The following is a 19,404-nucleotide window of genomic DNA, read 5'->3' on the forward strand; positions in this document are numbered from 1 at the left end:
TAGTTATCCTGCTTTTATTCAATTCTGCTTCTGTAACGGATGTTAAGGCTCTTTTTTTTCTATTAACTATGATATAAACATGTTGAATTCATATAATGTTGCAGTTTTGGTTGGGGAGTCATTTCTATATATTTATACGAATTAATATTTAAAATTTATTTTATATTAATAGTTATAGTTTTTTGAGTTTCTTATATCCGATATCTACTGTATTAGTTTTCTACTTAGGAGGACATGTTTTATTAATACTAATTATTGGCCTTGGAGGCTTTAGTATTGAGAAATGTATAGCGAATATACTTAGCAATGTGATATACAGTCGAATCCGCTTAATTGCAAACCGTTTAACTGAAATCTCCGGTTAATTGAAAAGAAATGTGAGAAACTTAAAATTCTTTAATTTTTCACACCGTTTAATTGAAAATCCGCTTAAATGAAAAATCGGTTAATTGAAACATTAATTACATCGAAAAAGTCATATTTCCTTGAAATCAACTCCGCTTAATTGAGAAAATATATGCGTTGTGTTTATTCAACCACTGGACAAAATTTGCGTTAAAAACTAACTTACAATTATTTTTATGTCTTGTCTTCCAAAAAGGTAAACAACAAATTCAGTGTATTTAAATTGAAGAAATGTTTGTTTTAGGGATCAGCAAACAACACTTGCCTTACATTTAAGAAATAAAAATAAAAATTTTAAAGAAATTAAAATCTGGAACGACCAGAGTCTTAGAAGGTAAGGAAAACATTACTAGTTTGGCTCATCAAAACAAAAATATTTTCAAAAAACATAAGAAAGGGTAGTAACAAAGAAGTCGAAGATGCTCTTCTTTTGTGATTTAATCAAATGCGATAAAAACAAGCCACATTGACTGGAACTCTTTTGCTGGAAAAGCTGTTTTTCGAAAAACTTAATGCTGATTTTGTACAAAAAATGGATGGCTGGAAAGGTGGAAGAAGAGAGAAAATATCCAATTTAAAAAGGTGCACGGCAAATACGGAGTCAGCAAATGGTTCGTTGCAAAATATCTTACCTGCATACCTTGAAGAATACCCGGCAGATCCAATATACATTGCCGATGAGATAGCTTTATTATATAAAGCATTGCCTTCAGGAAAATTGGCAAAAAATCAGAAAACATATTCTGGAAAAAAACTGCTGAAAATAGAATTACACTTCTGTCTGTTACAAACTCCACTGGCACTGACAAGCTCATTTTCTCAATAGGAAAATATAAATCTCCACGCTGTTTTCAAAATTATTCCAATTCCTGTGAAATATTTTGCTAACACAAAAGCATGGGCGACTTCCAGTATATGGACCAACATTATGGAGGAGCTGCACTTTAAGTCTAAAGCTATTGGAAAGAAAGTGCTCCTTTTTGTGGACAATGCAGCTTGTCACAAACTAAGTGATTGAATTCAGTTGGAAAATATAAAGATAGTATTTTTGCCAGCAAATTCGACGTCATTAATTCAGTCATTAGATCAGGGGATCATTCGATCTTTTAATGAAGAGCATTGTTACAAAACAACTTCTTCATTTAGAATGTTGATCTTCATTGGAAGAATTTGCGAAAACAATTGACATTCTGGAGGCGCTGAAGTTGGCGAATAAAATAAAATGGTGTTGAATAAATACGACTGATGAAAGTGATGCACTTTATGGGAAGAAATGGACTAACTTATTGATATTGATGAAAATGTGGATTGTTTCGGAGAATTTACTGACGAGGATATTATTGAACAAGTGTCATGCTTTCAAAGCCTACTAAACCCACTATTAAAGAACCCACTATTTTTTGTTTGTTTGTTTTTGAAACACGTACTAAAACCATACAAAAAATATTACCAATTTTACCAATAGTTTTTTTTAAAGGCACTAACGGGAAGGTACGGCAGGAAGGGATACTGATTTGCACTTATGTTCCAGGGCAGTTCGGAAACTTTTTAGCCTAGCACAAAAAGTGTTTTTGGAAACGTCCATCTCTGTTATGAACACATGTTAAATTTAGTTTCGATAAGGCAAATACTTCATATAGAAACAGTTGTTCAAAAAAGAAGCATCCGCAATTTTTTTAACGATGGAAAAATTATAAATGCAGGACAAAAAATTCATAATGATATGGTGAATGTGTTAGATGAAAGTGATCCTTCATATGCAACAGTAAAAAATTGGGTTGCTGGATTTAAATGAGGTCGTACTAGCATTGAAGTGGACATCCAAAAACAGTAAAAACAACAGAAGTTGTAACCAAAGTGCATGATATGGTATGTTCGAAGAATGAAAGTGCGTGAAATTGCTAATATCATGGGCATCTCAGATGATCGAGTCAATTTAATTTTGCATGAAGAACTACTGATGAAATGGCTTTCTGCAAGATGGATGCCGTATTTGTTTCCAGTCGATCAAAAACGCATAAGAAGGTACAATTCTGTTGATGAGACATGGATTCACCACTATACTCCAGAGACAAAAGAACAATCAAAAAAAATGGACTGAAGCTGGAGGAAGTGTCCCAAAGAAGGCGAAAACAATTCAATCGGCTGGTAAGGTTATGGCAACGGATTTTTAACTTCAAAGGTATTTTATTGATAGGTTATCTGCAAAATGGTAAAACAATGAATTCGCAGTACTATTGCATCGTTTTGGATCAATTAAATATACAAATTCTAGAAAAACGTCCTGGCTCACAACACAAAAAAATAATCGGGTATGTTCTGGAACACACGGTGTGTTCTATACACTTCACACATACACTTCACCCCAGAAATTGTGTTGCCATACAATATAAACTGTATACGTCGTTTTTAACATTGTTTCTATAATTTTGTAGTAATTTCGTCAATTCTAACGATAATTTTATTATTACTTATTAATATTATACTATTCGCGACATAAAATATATGTATGAAAGACTCGGTAATATCATTAATTTGTTGATTGATTTAAGAGGAACATTTGGTAACCCTATCTTCTTCGGCCTTACTTCAAGTCAGCTGTTTGTGTCAAGCGAGAAATTCAGTTGACGAAAATGCAACATAATCCTTAGTATCTACTTAAAATTTGTTTTTAATGGCATTTCACGTTAATTTTGTGATTTTAAAGAAATTATACACAATAATAACATATTAAACTGTCATTATGTGCGTTTTTTTATTTCAAAAATAATATTCTTTTATATAGAAAAACCTGAATACTGCCGACTCTCACTATTGTAATGTTCAAACTCGTTTGGGGAAATTTTTTTTTATCATTATAAATTTTATATTAAATTTCAAGGGTTTAATTCATGACCATTTAGATAATTTACTGAGAACTATACAAGAGGGAATTAGGCTTTTATTGAAATTCGCAAATTAACAAAACAAAATAAAAATACATCGAAAATCTTTCATTAATTTATGAAATGAAAATGTTAAGGGCAAAATTGGATTTTTACATATTTCTCAGTAAAGCTAAAGGAGTACGAATTTAGAATTTAAATTAAATATGGATGAATAAGAAAAAAATACATAATATATATAAGAGATTTAATTTAAGATTTAAAGAATTCAAAAATTGATATTAGAAAAAATGGATTTTTTTACTATTTCATTCCTTTTTTTAACTCCTTTTCCTAAAGGATAATTATTTTCATATAAGGACTCTTTTTTCATATTTTAACAACTACATTACATTATTAAACCCTACATATGCAAATATTTTATGTCTTAATTTTTATACCCTCCACCATAGTATGGAGGGTATATTAATTTTGTCATTCCGTTTGTAACTCATCGATATATTCATTTCCGACCTTATAAAGTATATATATATTCTTGATCAGGGTAAATTTCTAAGACGATCTAGCCATGTCCGTCCGTCCGTCTGTTATAATCACGCTATCTTCTGAAGGAATTGAGATAGGGTGCTGAAATTTTGCATAGGGTTGTCTTTTGTCTGCAGGCAGGTCAAGTTCGAAGATGGGATATATCGGTCCACGTTTAGTCATAGCTCCCATATAAGGTTACCCGCTAAATTTCGGTATTTTGGGGTTCTTGAGCGCGTTTTTCATCCGAATTCGCTGAAATTTGGTACATTGGGTTCTTATTGGGTACTAAGTGTCCCCACAAAAAATTATAAGTATGGGTCCACTTTTTCTGGTAGCCCCCATATAACGGTACCTCCTATTTTTCAGTATTTTGGGGGTTTTGGTCATATTTTTCCACCGAATTGGCTGTAATTTTGTATTTTGAGTTCTTAATAGGAACCAATTCTCTCCACAAAAAAATATGAACATAGGTCTATTTTTTCGGGTAGCCCCATGTAAGGGTACCCCCAATTTTCGGTATTTTGGGGTTCTTGAGCGCGTTTTCAGCCGAATTCGCTGAAATTTGGTAGATTGGGTTCTTATTGGGTACTAAATGTCTCCACAAAAATTTATAAGTATAGGCCCACTTTTCTGGTAGCCCCCATATAACGGTACCTCCTAATTTTCAGTATTTTGGGGGTTTTGAACGTATTTTTCCGCCGAATTAGCTGTAATTTAGTATTTTGAGTTCTTAATAGATACCAAATCTCTGCACAAAAAATTATGAATATAGGTCCATTTTTTCGGATAGCCCCCATATAAGGGTATCCCCCAAATGTCGGTATTTTGGGGTTCTTGAGCGCGTTTTTCAACCGATTTCGCTGAAATTTGGTACATTTGGTTCCTATTGGGTGCCAAATATCTCCACCAAAAATTATAAATATAGGTCCAATTTTTCTGGTAGCCCTTATATAAGTGTACCCCCAATTTTCGCTATTTTGAGGTTCTTGAGCACGTTTTTCAACCGAATTCGCTGAAATTTGGTATTTTTTTTGGTCGAATATGGTAACAAATTTCTCTACAAAAAATTTTTAATATGCACCCCCTTTTTGGGGTAGTCCCCATATAACCCCTTTTTTATATTAAAATAGTTATGCAATTTGTTCCGCGTTTTGGGTTTGGTTCTAAGACTCTGTTGTAACTATATCACCTGTGGAGGACATCGAGATAAAAAACTAGAACGTAAAGTTCGATAATGAACTATATATGAATTATAACCCGTATTTAAACCTAGCCCCTGTGTGGGAGGTACCAGAAGGAGTGGACTGATATTCCCCATCTTCGAATTTGAACTATGTTTGGAAGAAATAATAAGATTGGCAAAGTTTGGATGAAATGTAAATTTTCTGAAACGGATTTGGTCCAAAGAAACATGGGTTCTAGAACCAATATTTCGATGAGGCACATTTTCACCGTGTGAAAGTGTATACACACTAATTAGCCATAAGGCTGAGGGTATAATTATCCATTAAAAATTTCTGAAAAGTGTATTATAGTTTACATAGAAATGTCAGTATAGGTCCACTTTTTGGCATGTTCCCTATATTCCCATTTCTAGTACCTGTCAGTATATCCAAAGTTCGACCCGGCCGAACTTAACGCTTTTTCACTTGTTTTAACTCACTCTGTTTTGTTTTTGTACTTTTCAAAGGATGTATATTTTCTGATCCTTGAGATTTTTCAAACATCCACATATTTACGCTGATCGTCGGAGGCCTCGATGAACTGGTGTATATGTGTGTGATGATGTAAGGAACTGTAAGGAATTTTAACATGTTAAGGTAAATGTTTGCATATGTTTAGGGGGGGTTTTGGTTGATCAATTTTTATGAATAAGTTATTACTTGCGGGGATACATTTTGTTTTGGTAAGTTCTAAGTTTTAAATTTAATAAATATGACGATTTTGCCGGTGTCGGGGGGTCGAACCCGCGACCTTATGGTTGATAGCAGTGCCCTCTTGCAATCTAGGCTACTGATTTGTTGTCCAGCTTGCCGCTTAACCAATACTTTTGCACACGATCAAGCCGTTCGATCTTTCTAATGCTGTTCGGTGGGGTGCAATGTGCAAGCGAGACGCATATATGTTGCAATTCTATTTTTGGCACGTAATATCGTAAATCAAATTACGAGGGTGTCTGGTGCGTGTCTGGCTTGACAGGTGCTGTCTCGCACAGTGGAGGATTTTGTGGAAAATGTTGATGGCGATTAGTATTTTTTTCACACCTTCTATCTTCACAATATTAACATTTCATTATCGTTGTAATATTCAAATGACAATTTTATGTCTGTAATTCAGTGATGACAAACAAATTTCTTAGATATCCAAGCCAATATTTTTTCAAATTATTTAGGCAGATCAATGGGGATTTTACAGCAAACTGTCTTCCTCACCTACGGTCAACTTGAATGTTGCCGTAAAGGTGGTATTGACGGTATTCTGGGGGACAAGAAAGAAACACTTTTCTATCACAAATCTTGCGAATAAATGGAATTTCACTTCTTACCTTATGGAAATCTTTTGGCTTGTTTGAAGAGAAATTTTCGTTACTGTGGATATTTGTCAGTTTTGCCGTTTAATGATATGTTGCAAATTTAAAAAAAAAAAAAATGTCCACAAAATTGAATAAATAGTCGTTTAATTTTTATGCGGGAAATCGTTTTATTTTTCAAAGAGTTAATTTGCATTAACGATTTTGCCGATTTTTTCGGATACAATTTACTTGGATTTACAATTTCTAACTTTAAACTTTTTTGGTAATGAAATATTTTTTTCGTTGATATGCGTGTGTTATCTGGTTGAAGTCAGCAACGGAAAGAAAGAAGAGATTTGTTAGCAGCATAATGAAACTATCGTAAAGCAACCTAATCATTGTTCACCACTAAGCAAAGGTACATAAGTCAATTAAAGAAGAGCTAAGTATGTTTTAGAACACATTTGAGTGCATTCTCACTAATACATAGAAATTATTAGCTGATTCTAAGTCTCCATCAACGATATAATAGAAAAAAAAAATAGTTAAAATAAAAAGAAAGAAGAAAAAGAAACTCTGGTCCTTACGACTGCAAGGCCGAGATGTTATCTCTGAGCTACACCAATTTATGTGGATGGCTCGCTAAACAGTCCATATGAGACAAAGCAGTGAATGTAACAGGTGTTATCCGAGACACATCGGCACCAAAAAAAAAAAAAAAAAAAAAGATTCATGTCTAGATACAAAGTTTAGAATCTTCGAAAAATATTATGCTAAAAATAGCTATTGACATCCCAGCGAACATTTTAGTATTTGAAAAGAGGAATTGTGATGGAACCATAATTTACCACACTATGAAAATGTAAGTGTAAAGAATTCATTTCAAAGTATACCTCAAATGAAGATGCAATTACAGTTGTAAACCACTATTTTAAAGACCTTGAGGCAAACTATTTTAATCAAAGGATATAATTGCTAGAAAAGCGTTGAACTAAGTGTATTGAAGTTGCAGGAGATTATACCGTACCGTGTAATATACAGATAGATTTTTTTTGAAATTCTTACTAAAACATTATAAAGGTAATATTGGTATTGATAAATTTAAAAAGTACTTTAAATTGTGTATTTAGTTTTGTTTTAGAAAATTTAAATTTAATGATAGAGGGGTTTGAAATTATACTTTGCGATGTTTTAGATAATAGTTCTAAAAAGTAGTAAATATTGTACAAATGTATTATGGTATTTGTATTTTTTAATTTTTAAAAAATACACAAGCGGTATTCAAAGACATTACAATTTGTATCATTGAGATTACTACTTACATTGATACATCGGAAGCTCAATATTCTTTGAATGTGGTCATGTCTTTGATAAAGAAACGAGTGTACACTGAATTATTAGATTAGATGGCATATTTTTTGTTACTATATGTAGCCGATATAAAGCGATAAGGATGAATAATAATGTATGTACAACATCATAAAACGTTTTTAAATGTATTCTACAATAGAATATGACATCATTTATAGAAATAGATGTATTTATTTTTTATCCGATGTATAAAATTGGAGGTTCGGAAATATTTGTTTTCCGCTAACGAAGTAGCGGGTGTATGCTAGTTTCATTTATATAAAAAATGCGCACTTATTTCATTATATTTACAATAAAACTTAAACATATTTCAATGTTTTTTAACAATATCTATTCTAATTGAGTTTCTGTTTTATTTGGTTTCTCAATATTTTTCTGCTTAATTCTAAGTCGTAATGTAATATTTTTTGCAGAAATATTAAAAAAAATTAAGTTACAACATTTTCTGACTTTGATTTAAATAATATTAAAATTTTAAATAATTTTTCAAAGATATAACTTTTTTTCAGGTTACGTTGAAAGGTGTAATGAATCAAAAAATGCCGTATTTTGGCCTCCATGATCAAAATCATCTTGTGTGTCTATCACGAAACAGAATGTATGTGAATTTAATGAATCTAGAGTCTGGAGATTGCGTAACCACATTCAAAGCTGGCGAAGATCGTTTTCTAAACTCATTACTAGTTTCGGGAGATGGCAGGTGAGATTAATATACACGTATATATACAGTGGCAACGCACATTTTGTCCGATTGGAAAGCCGGATATTCTATAATTATGTTATATTTGTTTTCCTAATAAAGGTGTCACTTTTACATGGACATAATAGAAACGATATATAGGTATATAACATCTGAACTGCATTTCACTACAACATAATATAATTTATGATAGGTACCAAAGATGTTAATTTAGGAACATTATTAATGGGTATATTTTCCCTAACTTCATGTTTAGAAAACACACGTTTTGGATCTGAGAGTTGCATAGTGGTGTGCAATAATTATGATATTATTCTACGTTCGGAAGATCACATAAATATAAATATCAAGCTGACCCGCAAACGTTGTCTTGGCACAGCAATATTGTTAGGGAATAATTTTTGGCATTTTCGATTTGTTTTTCAATTTATATTCATTTTGATAAACATTTACCGAAAATCCAAAACATACCGATCTTGATCGCATACATCAAATATTTTCAACATAATTCTTTGCAATATTGAACCTCGTGGTCCTTTATACGTTTGCGGGGGTCGCACAATGGGAAAAATGCAGATCTAGCGCGCAGAAAATAAAAGTAGATGTTCTACTGTATGTTCATCGATATTTTGGATAAGAATAGATTTAGATGGACAATTTTAATTACTTTATGAAAAAATTTGGCAATTTTTTTTATTAACCCACTAAGCGCTGAATTTTTTTTTTTAGAAAAAAACTTAAATTTTTAGGGGGAAAATTACTATTTTGAAGTTTTTTAAACATTTTTTAATAAGCAAAATTTTTCGTTATAACTAATAGTACTCCTAAAATGGGAGCTTCTTTTAAAAATTACGAAACATTTGGAGGGTAAAAAGTGGGTTAACGGCAAACACTATTGTTATTATATGTATCTTTATTATTATTATTAATATTATATATCTAAAACATTCAGTAGTTTAAGGACTTCTTCAGATAGTGGCTCACTATATCGATGGTTAAGAGATGTACTACGAGACAAACTTGATATTTTTGGATCAAAAGAAAATAGCAACCTATTGAAAAGATTCCTCATTGTTTCCTCACGACTAATTTTTCTGGTGTACAGTTCCCTGTAGTTCCGAAAGTTCTTATTTCTGGATTCCATGGCTTCTTCAGACAACATTCCTATGGGCAAAGCTGCACAGTTAATTATATCAGCTCCATGCACTAATATTTTGTGTATGCTTGAAGGCATATAGAACCAAGGATATAATTCCACGAAAAAAATAAATGTTTCCTCAGTACATTTTTTAAATGACTCTGCGTTAATAGCATATCCACAGGCCATGGTTGAAGGGATGATACTAAAATTTTTAATTAATTTTTCATCAACACCAGTTATCGACGATGCCAAGCCAGGTTGGCTAAAAAACGCCTAGCAGTATTGCCATCGTTTGTTGTTCCGGATACTGACTTAGGTGTGTCAACAATAATATGCATTTCTTCCTTCAAATCATTAATGATACGTGCCTTCCTTTCTCCGAAAAGTGGCCGATCGGAGCTATTAATTTTCCACTTTTTCAAAACCAGTCGGTATGAAATGAGCAATATACATTCTAAACATCGAATCCTTGCATGTAAGGTAGAAAGGCCGTATTCCTATAAGTTGATGTTTGGTGTTAATGACGAAATTTTGTTGTAATCATTCATTACTTTTGGTGTTGCATCGCAAATTCCACATGATTGGGATATAGCACTAAATACCTTGCCGCCGATCATTGTTAAATGGAAGATGTGTTCCATCTCTATGTCTGGATCGTCTATTTTTGTATTTAGAATATTTCAAATTTGTTCCTTAGTAAGATATATAAGAAATATATATGTATATTCAGTGCATGAGTTTAAAATCGCTGTTTGGAGCAGCAGCTCATTTTCATATTCACACCCATTACTCTGGAACCTTAGCACGGACATTTTTAACTTTTTTCTTATGTGCTATGTTGTGATCTATTCCATTTAATTAAATACCAATACCATATATCAAAAATAGACAAAATTCTATAATAATATATTCACAGAATACACACGACCATCGCAATTTTATAGCGAAAAAATACCATTTTTTACATTGGAAAAAATATTTATTTTAAATGTACCGTTATTCCGTTCTAACTTATTAATTCGTATTATTTTATACGGACGTAAGTACACTCAACACTCTACTTTAAAAGTGCATTAATGTTTTAAAGCTTCCTTCAAGTTCATTTTTTTTTATTTTCTGAGCGCTAGATCGGTATTTTTCCCACTGTGGGTCGTCAACATTAGGGGGTTTGGCTTTATTTTTCTTTGCGTTGGGTTTTCCGAAAGTGGGCAACTAACCCGACGCCTCAACCTATTTTTTATAGTTTTTTTAAAGCCAATCAAAGCCGTTGCTTGGTATCTATCATCCCCTACGCCACCCATACCCAAACATATGTTAATTACAAATATATTCAAATCATTTAAAAATTCAATCTACCTATAACTGAGTGGAATCTATGTTCAGGGATATGTGCGCAAGAGATTGTTTACTAAACGATATGACTTTTCAATCGATTATTGATTTTACCGTTGATAATTTGGTGCATAATTATCATGAGTCGGTCAAAAATATATATCATTTCCAGATTAAGGGAAGTGATCAAAGAAAAGTCCTCCTTTGATGGCGGGCATGATAACTCCTCATTGGAACATCGGAATCCGAAAATTCCAACGGTGCACTATGGCTGAAATCGCGATTTTAGCGGCATAAAATATATCCAGACAAGCTAGCTTCCCCAAATTTGGAGTGTAGAATTCTAATGTTAGAAAAAGTGAAATAAGAAAAAATGGGCGGTCCACGCCCCCCACATTTTGGGTATTTTGGCAATGTTGGTTTTGTTTTTCAACGGAATTGGCTGAAATTTGGTATTTTGGGTTTTCAGTGTATAGACAATCTCCCTACCAAAAATTTATTATTATGAATATTGGACTAGTTCTTCGGGTAGCCCCAATATAACGGTATATCACATTATTCGGAATTTTTGAGATTTTGCGCACGTTTCTTTAACAAATAGGTTGTATTTATGTATTTTAGGTTATTATTGGGTAGCAAATCTTCCTACCAAAAACTATCGATATTGGTCGACTTGTTAAAGTAGTCCCCATATAATGGTACCCCCGAAATTTCGGTATTAAGGGGAATTTGGGTACTTTTTTCAACTATGTTGGATATAATTTTATATTTTGGATTCCCATTTCTTGGAATGACTGATGTCACAAGTAGGGAAGGATAGAAACTATCTGAAGTAGTAAAAAAATATTTGTTTAACAAAACTGTGGCCGGTTGAACCATTAGACCCGTATCTCAAAACTAGGACCGATTTCATTTCTATATTTTATTCTCACTTCTGTGAAGTATAATCCATTTTAGTTACATAATTAGATAAATTCCAAGCTTTAATTAATATAAATTTTCTTAATTTACTGCCAATTTCGTATGGAATATTTATTTTTATGTAATTTTTGATCCTGAGTTTTTCTGCAAAAATGTTAATAATTCGTTTATTAGCAGTCATTAGCCGACAATTTTAGCATGACATAAAACTAGGGTTTTCTACAAACAATCACATATAAATAGTTCCTGTAACACTATGTTACAACTTTAGTTTTACTCCACGGAAAAGATAAAACTATTCAAAATTTCACAAAAAAAAAAAAAAAAATACACACACAAAACACCAACATATGTCCGAAATACAAACATTTAGCAAAGTATATTTTTATATAGTAAAAAGTACCCTACTCGAGCATTAGCATTCATATTTATCAAGATCTTTTTCAAAACATATGTTATTAAAAACGGCTTTTAATTTTACGAAAATATTGCTGCTTCAATTGTAATAACGCGTGCTAAAAGTAATGTAAACATTGTTGATTGTACATAAACAGGGTTGCCAACAGTAAAAACTTTACTCGATTTTTTCTTATCAGTATGATTTGTACTGAATGCCATTAAAAAATTTTGAAAAATTTTAAGTTGAACAAATTACTTTTTGCCGCCAAATTTCAGCCATAGTGCGGTGTTAGAAAGAGTACATGTCTGGTTCTGGTATGAACTAGGATTATTGACTTCGCACAACAATTAACAAAATGCCGGAACTTTGAAATGTTTTTTTTTTTTTGAAAATCGTCTATTTTTTACCACAAACTAATTTAAAAAATAAGGAAGTTATTCACCGATTGGCTTTATCCTTTAGCCCCGAGGTTAAATTAAACCTTTTCCAAATAAAATGAAATACTTTTCAAATTAAACGAAACCTTTTAGAAATTGTCTAAAACTTTTTACAAGTGAAATTAACAAATATAGTTATATGGATCTATAATTTAGAATTTGTGAAATATATTTTTGTAATTAACACAAAAATATACTTTAACTCAGCGAGATTTTGCGTAATATCTTTACAACATAAAACTAAAAATAATAATACAAACTGTTATAGTTTTTTAAACTATAGGCCAAAACTCGGAATAAATTCTTAATATATGAAAATTTTATATTAACATTTTATCATAGTTTGTTGATGATAAAGAAACTTGCTCAACCTAATAAAGGTGTTCCCGACTTGCAGCTTGTGGGACTTTCAAAAACATGTCTAGTTAGAGAAATCTTTCCGAGAAAGCTGTTGATTACATTGAATTTTAAATATGACTAACAGTGCAACTTTTTAACCAAGATACAGATTTCAAATTGTAAAATTACAATGCTACTAGATTTACATAAATGCTTTGCTAACTAGCATACTTTGGTTTTTAATTAAATTTAAAATTATTTGAACTTTTGCATAGCAACTATTAAAATAGATGATTTATTTTTATAAGAAAAATCAATACATATTTTTCGAACTTCTCTTCGAATTATATACTATTATAATATTCTTTGCACGAATGTTGTGATCCACAAATAAATGTATGGATGAAGTTTTAAAACAAAATTAATATTTGTCGTTATAAATTAATTGCTGGTGTATATTTTACAAATAGAAGTAGTACTGTTTTGTATAGGCAGTCATATGCATTAAAAATAAATTATTATGAGCGCACGTGATTTTAGCTAGTCAAGTTCCGACAATTGGGAACCTGAGGAATATGAATCTATATCGCAAAGTATTGCAAGTTCAGATGCTGCAGAATCTACTGAAACCACAGAACAAATTGAGGGAGAAAACGTGGTGGAAATAGAACTAAGCTTTGACCCACAGCTTTTAATTCTGATCGAATTATTCCATTTGTTAATATTATATAATTTTATTTTCGAATATTGATTTAAAACTACTAGAAATTTTATATTTCTTTGGACAAAAATAAATGTTTCATTTAATTTAGAAAATGTTTTATTCCTTTAATTTGCAATTAATATTATTATTATTTTTTAAATCAAAGTCAATGTTTAATGTTTGCCAAAAGTTTTTTATTTAATATACATATCGACGCCTCCGAAGAATAGTATGATAAGTCTGAAAAGTAAGTTTTTCAGTAGAAGCTCTCAAAGTATGGAAGTTTCTTATATCTTACGTGCCATGCTAAGCACATTTTTGATTATAACTTTGGTTTGAATTGGCCGATGATTACCAAAATTTCAGAGAATTCAAATTAAGGACAGTAGTATCTAAAAACGTAAAGAACTTTAAAACATGCTAAGTCGACTTAGCATACTATGGTTCGGAGGCGTCGATATATTTTCGTTTTTAGCCCTTTTAATGACAGTTTTTGATTACGATTTGAAAAGTTTAAATTAAATAACAACAGGCAAAGTGAAACCTTTTTCCTTTAAAATTTTTGTTTTTTTTTCTCATTTTTGCGTTGACAACACAAAAATAAAAATCAACCCTCGGCAATATGTGTCGCATTGCCGATTAGTCATATCAAAAAGTTCGTATGTAAAATACGTGCTAAACACAGATGCTACGAAGTAAAAAAGGTCGTTTGGTAATTTAGTCATAATGACAATATTATTTAGCAGTAGCTGTGTAAAGCCAATGCTAATATTTTTGATGTTGCATTTTAAGCCTAGTATACCACATTAGTAGAGATGGGCAGTGGGTAAATACCCGGTAAATTGGGTAAATACCCATTTGTGAGTATTTATTTGGGTATTTACTATATTGAATCGGTAATATATCATACACCCTATTTCCGGGTTTCTTTTATCAAATCTGAAACCACAGAACAAATTGAGGGAAAAAACGTGGTGGAAATAGAACTAAGCTTTGACCCACAGCTTTTAATTCTGATCGAATTATTCCATTTGTTAATATTATATAATTTTATTTTCGAATATTGATTTAAAACTACTAGAAATTTTATATTTCCTTGGACAAAAATAAATGTTTCATTTAATTTAGAAAATGTTTTATTCCTTTAATTTGCAATTAATATTATTATTATTTTTTAAATCAAAGTCAATGTTTAATGTTTGCCAAAAGTTTTTTATTTAATATACATATCGACGCCTCCGAAGAATAGTATGATAAGTCTGAAAAGTAAGTTTTTCAGTAGAAGCTCTCAAAGTATGGAAGTTTCTTATATCTTACGTGCCATGCTAAGCACATTTTTGATTATAACTTTGGTTTGAATTGGCCGATGATTACCAAAATTTCAGAGAATTCAAATTAAGGACAGTAGTATCTAAAAACGTAAAGAACTTCAAAACATGCTAAGTCGACTTAGCATACTATGGTTCGGAGGCGTCGATATATTTTCGTTTTTAGCCCTTTTAATGACAGTTTTTGATTACGATTTGAAAAGTTTAAATTAAATAACAACAGGCAAAGTGAAACCTTTTTCCTTTAAAATTTTTGTTTTTTTCTCATTTTTGCGTTGACAACACAAAAATAAAAATCAACCCTCGGCAATATGTGTCGCATTGCCGATTAGTCATATCAAAAAGTTCGTACGTAAAATACGTGCTAAACACAGATGCTACGAAGTAAAAAAGGTCGTTTGGTAATTTAGTCATAATGACAATATTATTTAGCAGTAGCTGTGTAAAGCCAATGCTAATATTTTTTATGTTGCATTTTAAGCCTAGTATACCACATTAGTAGAGATGGGCAGTGGGTAAATACCCGGTAAATTGGGTAAATACCCGGTAAATTGGGTAAATACCCATTTGTGAGTATTTATTTGGGTATTTACTATATTGAATCGGTAATACAACATCTTACACCCTATTTCCGGGTTTCTGTTATCAAATCGATTAAGAATGGCTAGTTTTACGATACCTTAAAGACGTGGGTAAAAAATATAGAAATCCAACAATGGGTCCCTGGGTTCAAGTTTTGATATAGCCCCCATATAACCGTATCTCCCGATTTAAGTTTTTTTTTTTTGTCTATTAGACACATTTTACGATCAAATTGGTTATAATTTGGCATAGTGTGATCTCTTTTTGCACGAAATATTCACTCGAAATGTGGTTTTTGACACAAGTGGTTCAAATATCAACATTATTTCCTGTATGGAGAATGGGATCTTCAAAACGGTACGGTTATATGGAGGCTATATCAAAACTTGGACCCAGGGACCCCATGTTGGATTTCTATAGTTGCTTTGATATTAGAAACATGTGTGCAAAATTTTGGCCGCCATGTCAAGTGGTTAGGCAGTTAATGAGTTTATACCCAATTTTTGGGTAAAAACTCGGGTATTTACCCAAGTATTTACCCACGTCTTTAAAGTGTCGTAAAACTATCCATTCTGAATCGATTTGATAAAAGAAACCCGGAAATAGGGTGTATGATATATTACCGATTCAATATAGTAAATACCCAAATAAATACCCATAAATGGGTATTTACCCACCCCTTTGTTATTTAGGCGGTAAATACCATCTCTACACATTAGTCTACCATGCTATACCACATTATCCTTACATTTTCTTAATGATGTGAAAATTGACTTTTCAAGTTCAATATGTATTCTATATGTAACACTCAAAAGTAAATAGTTAGTCCCCTTTTCCACAGGCAAATTTTTATTTGGCAAATTCTGAGTTTGTAGGCGAGAGTGGTGCGAGGAAGAAAAACAAAACTTTGCCTGTTCAGAATTTGCGGTACACACAATTTTGTTGACATTTCCTTTTTAACCTATTCGTTTTACTGACACTCAGCCGGCTTTCGTTTACAAACCGGTTGCTTTCATTTGTGCAAGTGAAATTTAATTTTTAATTTTGCAATTTATATAATAAAATATTAAAAAATTTAAAATGTAAACACTTTTGACGTTTGCTAAACAATTTGCCTGTGGAAAAGGGGACTTACCGAACATAAAGGGGAAACACATAAAGGTTTTCAGGCTTGACATGTTAAGTTTGCTTTTTTATTGTAAACGAATAAAGGAAATTGGCGTCCAAAATAAAGTTGGACTCTGATATTCCTTTATAAATAGACATTTTATGCAAAGCCAACTTTATTCTATACCAATTTTTCTGAGCTTGACTGTACACTTTAAGCATTGATGTGTCTTAGAAAATTTAGAATTTGAAATTTGATATATAAGCTAGTTTTCCCCAACCGTGGATAACTGATTAAAAGGGTTTGAAATTTCAGAAAGGGTGAAATTAGAATTTACAGAAAATAAGTAGTAAGTGTCCAGGATCTATTTACTATAGAAAATATTAAGGACTAAGCTGTAACAAGATTGAAACAATATTTCTTTTCAATAGGTCCCGACATAAAATTTGGGTCATACATTGATAATATTAAATGATCGATAATTTCGATGAAGCGAGGGATAATCCAGAAGTTTTGCTTTTGCCAATATTTAAAACAAGTAGGAGGTGGGGATACAAATTTATTTTAGAAAACAAGTAGTTTTAGATGTCCTTCCAATTTACCCATTTACTTCTCCTACTATCCAGCGCTTCATAGCCAAAAAATAGTATACATAAACCTGTTCCTTTTTTTCACAAACATTGCCGTTAAATTGTACAAGATTGTCGCCTGTGTAGTAATTCAGCTGTACTTATATAATACCTCAGTTTTCATTCATTAGGTTATTGTATGGACATTTTATCTCTAAATTGAATGCTAAATTGAATAAAGTGCCAAATTCCGACTTTGGCTGTTAACTCTGTCTTAAACTTTTATTATTACTTTTAGAGGCAACATGGCATACTATTTAATGTTTTCTCACTTAGATTACAAAAGGGCTTTTCAATATTCAGTAGACTTAAGCCCAATCAATGATCATGCCGCTCCAATGTTTAAATGAAAGGATAATTTTTCATTATTTAACTTAATATTGACCATAACTTGTCCATTCTTTCCTTTATTGATTGTATCAACCGCTTATTGATGATTCTTCCACAACCATTTCCTGAATTCGACGAAAGTTCTCCTTTTTATCTTGAGACTGACACACTTTCGATATATGCCCATATTTTGAACACTTATTACATTTTGTTCTGTTCTTGAAATGAGAGCATTCCTCTCTTTGGTGTGTTTTACCACAGCCAGGACAAGGTTGCAATTTGCTTGAAAAGTTCATTCTGTTTGACTTCTTTTGTGTAATGTTGTAATGTTTGACAGCATGAACTTCATTTCCCGAATCCTTAGACGCTTCTAGTTCACTAGACGCCTTGACAATTGCTCCAAAAATTGAACCAATTTGCAAATCATGTTGTCGACGTATCGTTGTTTGTAGCCTTCATTCTCACACACAAAATAACATTCTCTAGCAGTGCCTCTTAAATCTACAACTCTATCTACAAAGTATGTTGCTTACTTACAAAATATGTAACCATTATTTCAATTAATTCATTGTACGTTTTCTCTTGAGCTTTTCCATCAAAAAGTAACAAATGATTGATTGGATTCCTGCAGTTGAACAAATATTGATTTGATTTTCCGCATATCCTCGTCCCCAATTCTTGAATCTCAGTAATTACAAAAGATAAGTTATTATTTATTGAACGATGAACGAAATGAAAATACTTTTATTATATCGAGATTCTCTTACAATTTTATGAAAACAGCAGATCAACACTTTCAATATCACGAGATCAAAAGTAGAAGGAGTCATAATTGTTGAATGAAATGTGGTTCGGGTGCTTATGGTGTTTCTACACGATATGTATTTTACATATGTGCTGTCACTTTTTTACATATGCAAATCGAACTCGTCATGTGAAACATACGGAAATTTCAATGTGTCAAAACGATATGCAATTACATATGTATTTTTTCCGAATAGGACGCGCTCTATTTTCGTATGTGAAACATAAGGAAATCAGCTGTTTGAATGAAACACATTGTTGGAAGAAAATATTTCAATTGCAATTCAAAGAAAAGGATGAAAAGGCAACAATTACAAATTATTATTTCGTTTGTAGGTGTTTAATAAAAAAATGATGTTGATTTAAGAAAAAATAAAAGTGTTTTTTTTTTGTTTATAGGTTATGTCATATGTAAAATACATATGCCGATTTGAACACAAAAATAAATGTTTTGTGTACACTGCTAATTTTGACACACATAAGGAATTACATATGGATGAAATAAGTGACAGAACACCATTAATCCTAAAAAAGTTCCCTTTTTGGGAACACAATCTTATTTAAATCCACCCATATAAAATAAATAGTAGTCATAATTGTTAAATGAAATGTGGTACAGGTGCCTAATCCTAAGAAATCCCCTTTTTGGGAACACAATCTTATTTAAATCCACCCATATAAAATAAATAGTTTAAAACAATAACCATGTACTACAGCTATTGGTAACTGTATGTGTGGTGGTTTACACAATCTTGTGTTCTGTTGTGCGCTCTAGAAAGGAATAAAAGAAAATTTTCTTGAGATTGGTCTCCATGTACTTCTAGGAATTATAAGACCTTAGTTATGTTCTTCCATGTCGCTTAGTTCAAGGATAGTATAATTTACAAAGAATTAGGTTCGAAGGCTTGCAAAAGCTGGGCAGTGGCATAGGAGTTGTTCCAAAGTTGCG

At 31.7% G+C, this 19,404-nt stretch overlaps 1 protein-coding gene across 1 annotated transcript in view; it reads left to right on the forward strand.

The window, feature by feature from the left end:
- The window catches only part of LOC133334745 (uncharacterized), an 88,580-nt gene that overhangs the window by 56,294 nt on the left and 12,882 nt on the right, over window positions 1-19,404 (forward strand). Inside the window, exon 6 of the mRNA XM_061543073.1 lies at window positions 8,211-8,401. Within this exon, the coding sequence (XP_061399057.1) occupies window positions 8,211-8,401 (191 nt within the window). The remainder of the gene's footprint in view (window positions 1-8,210; window positions 8,402-19,404) is intronic.

This window comes from Musca vetustissima, unplaced genomic scaffold (assembly GCF_032173495.1).
Source record: "Musca vetustissima isolate MV318-11 ecotype Yass unplaced genomic scaffold, APGP_CSIRO_Mvet_v1 utg36403, whole genome shotgun sequence".
In the NCBI taxonomy this organism is placed as follows: Eukaryota; Metazoa; Arthropoda; class Insecta; order Diptera; family Muscidae; genus Musca; species Musca vetustissima.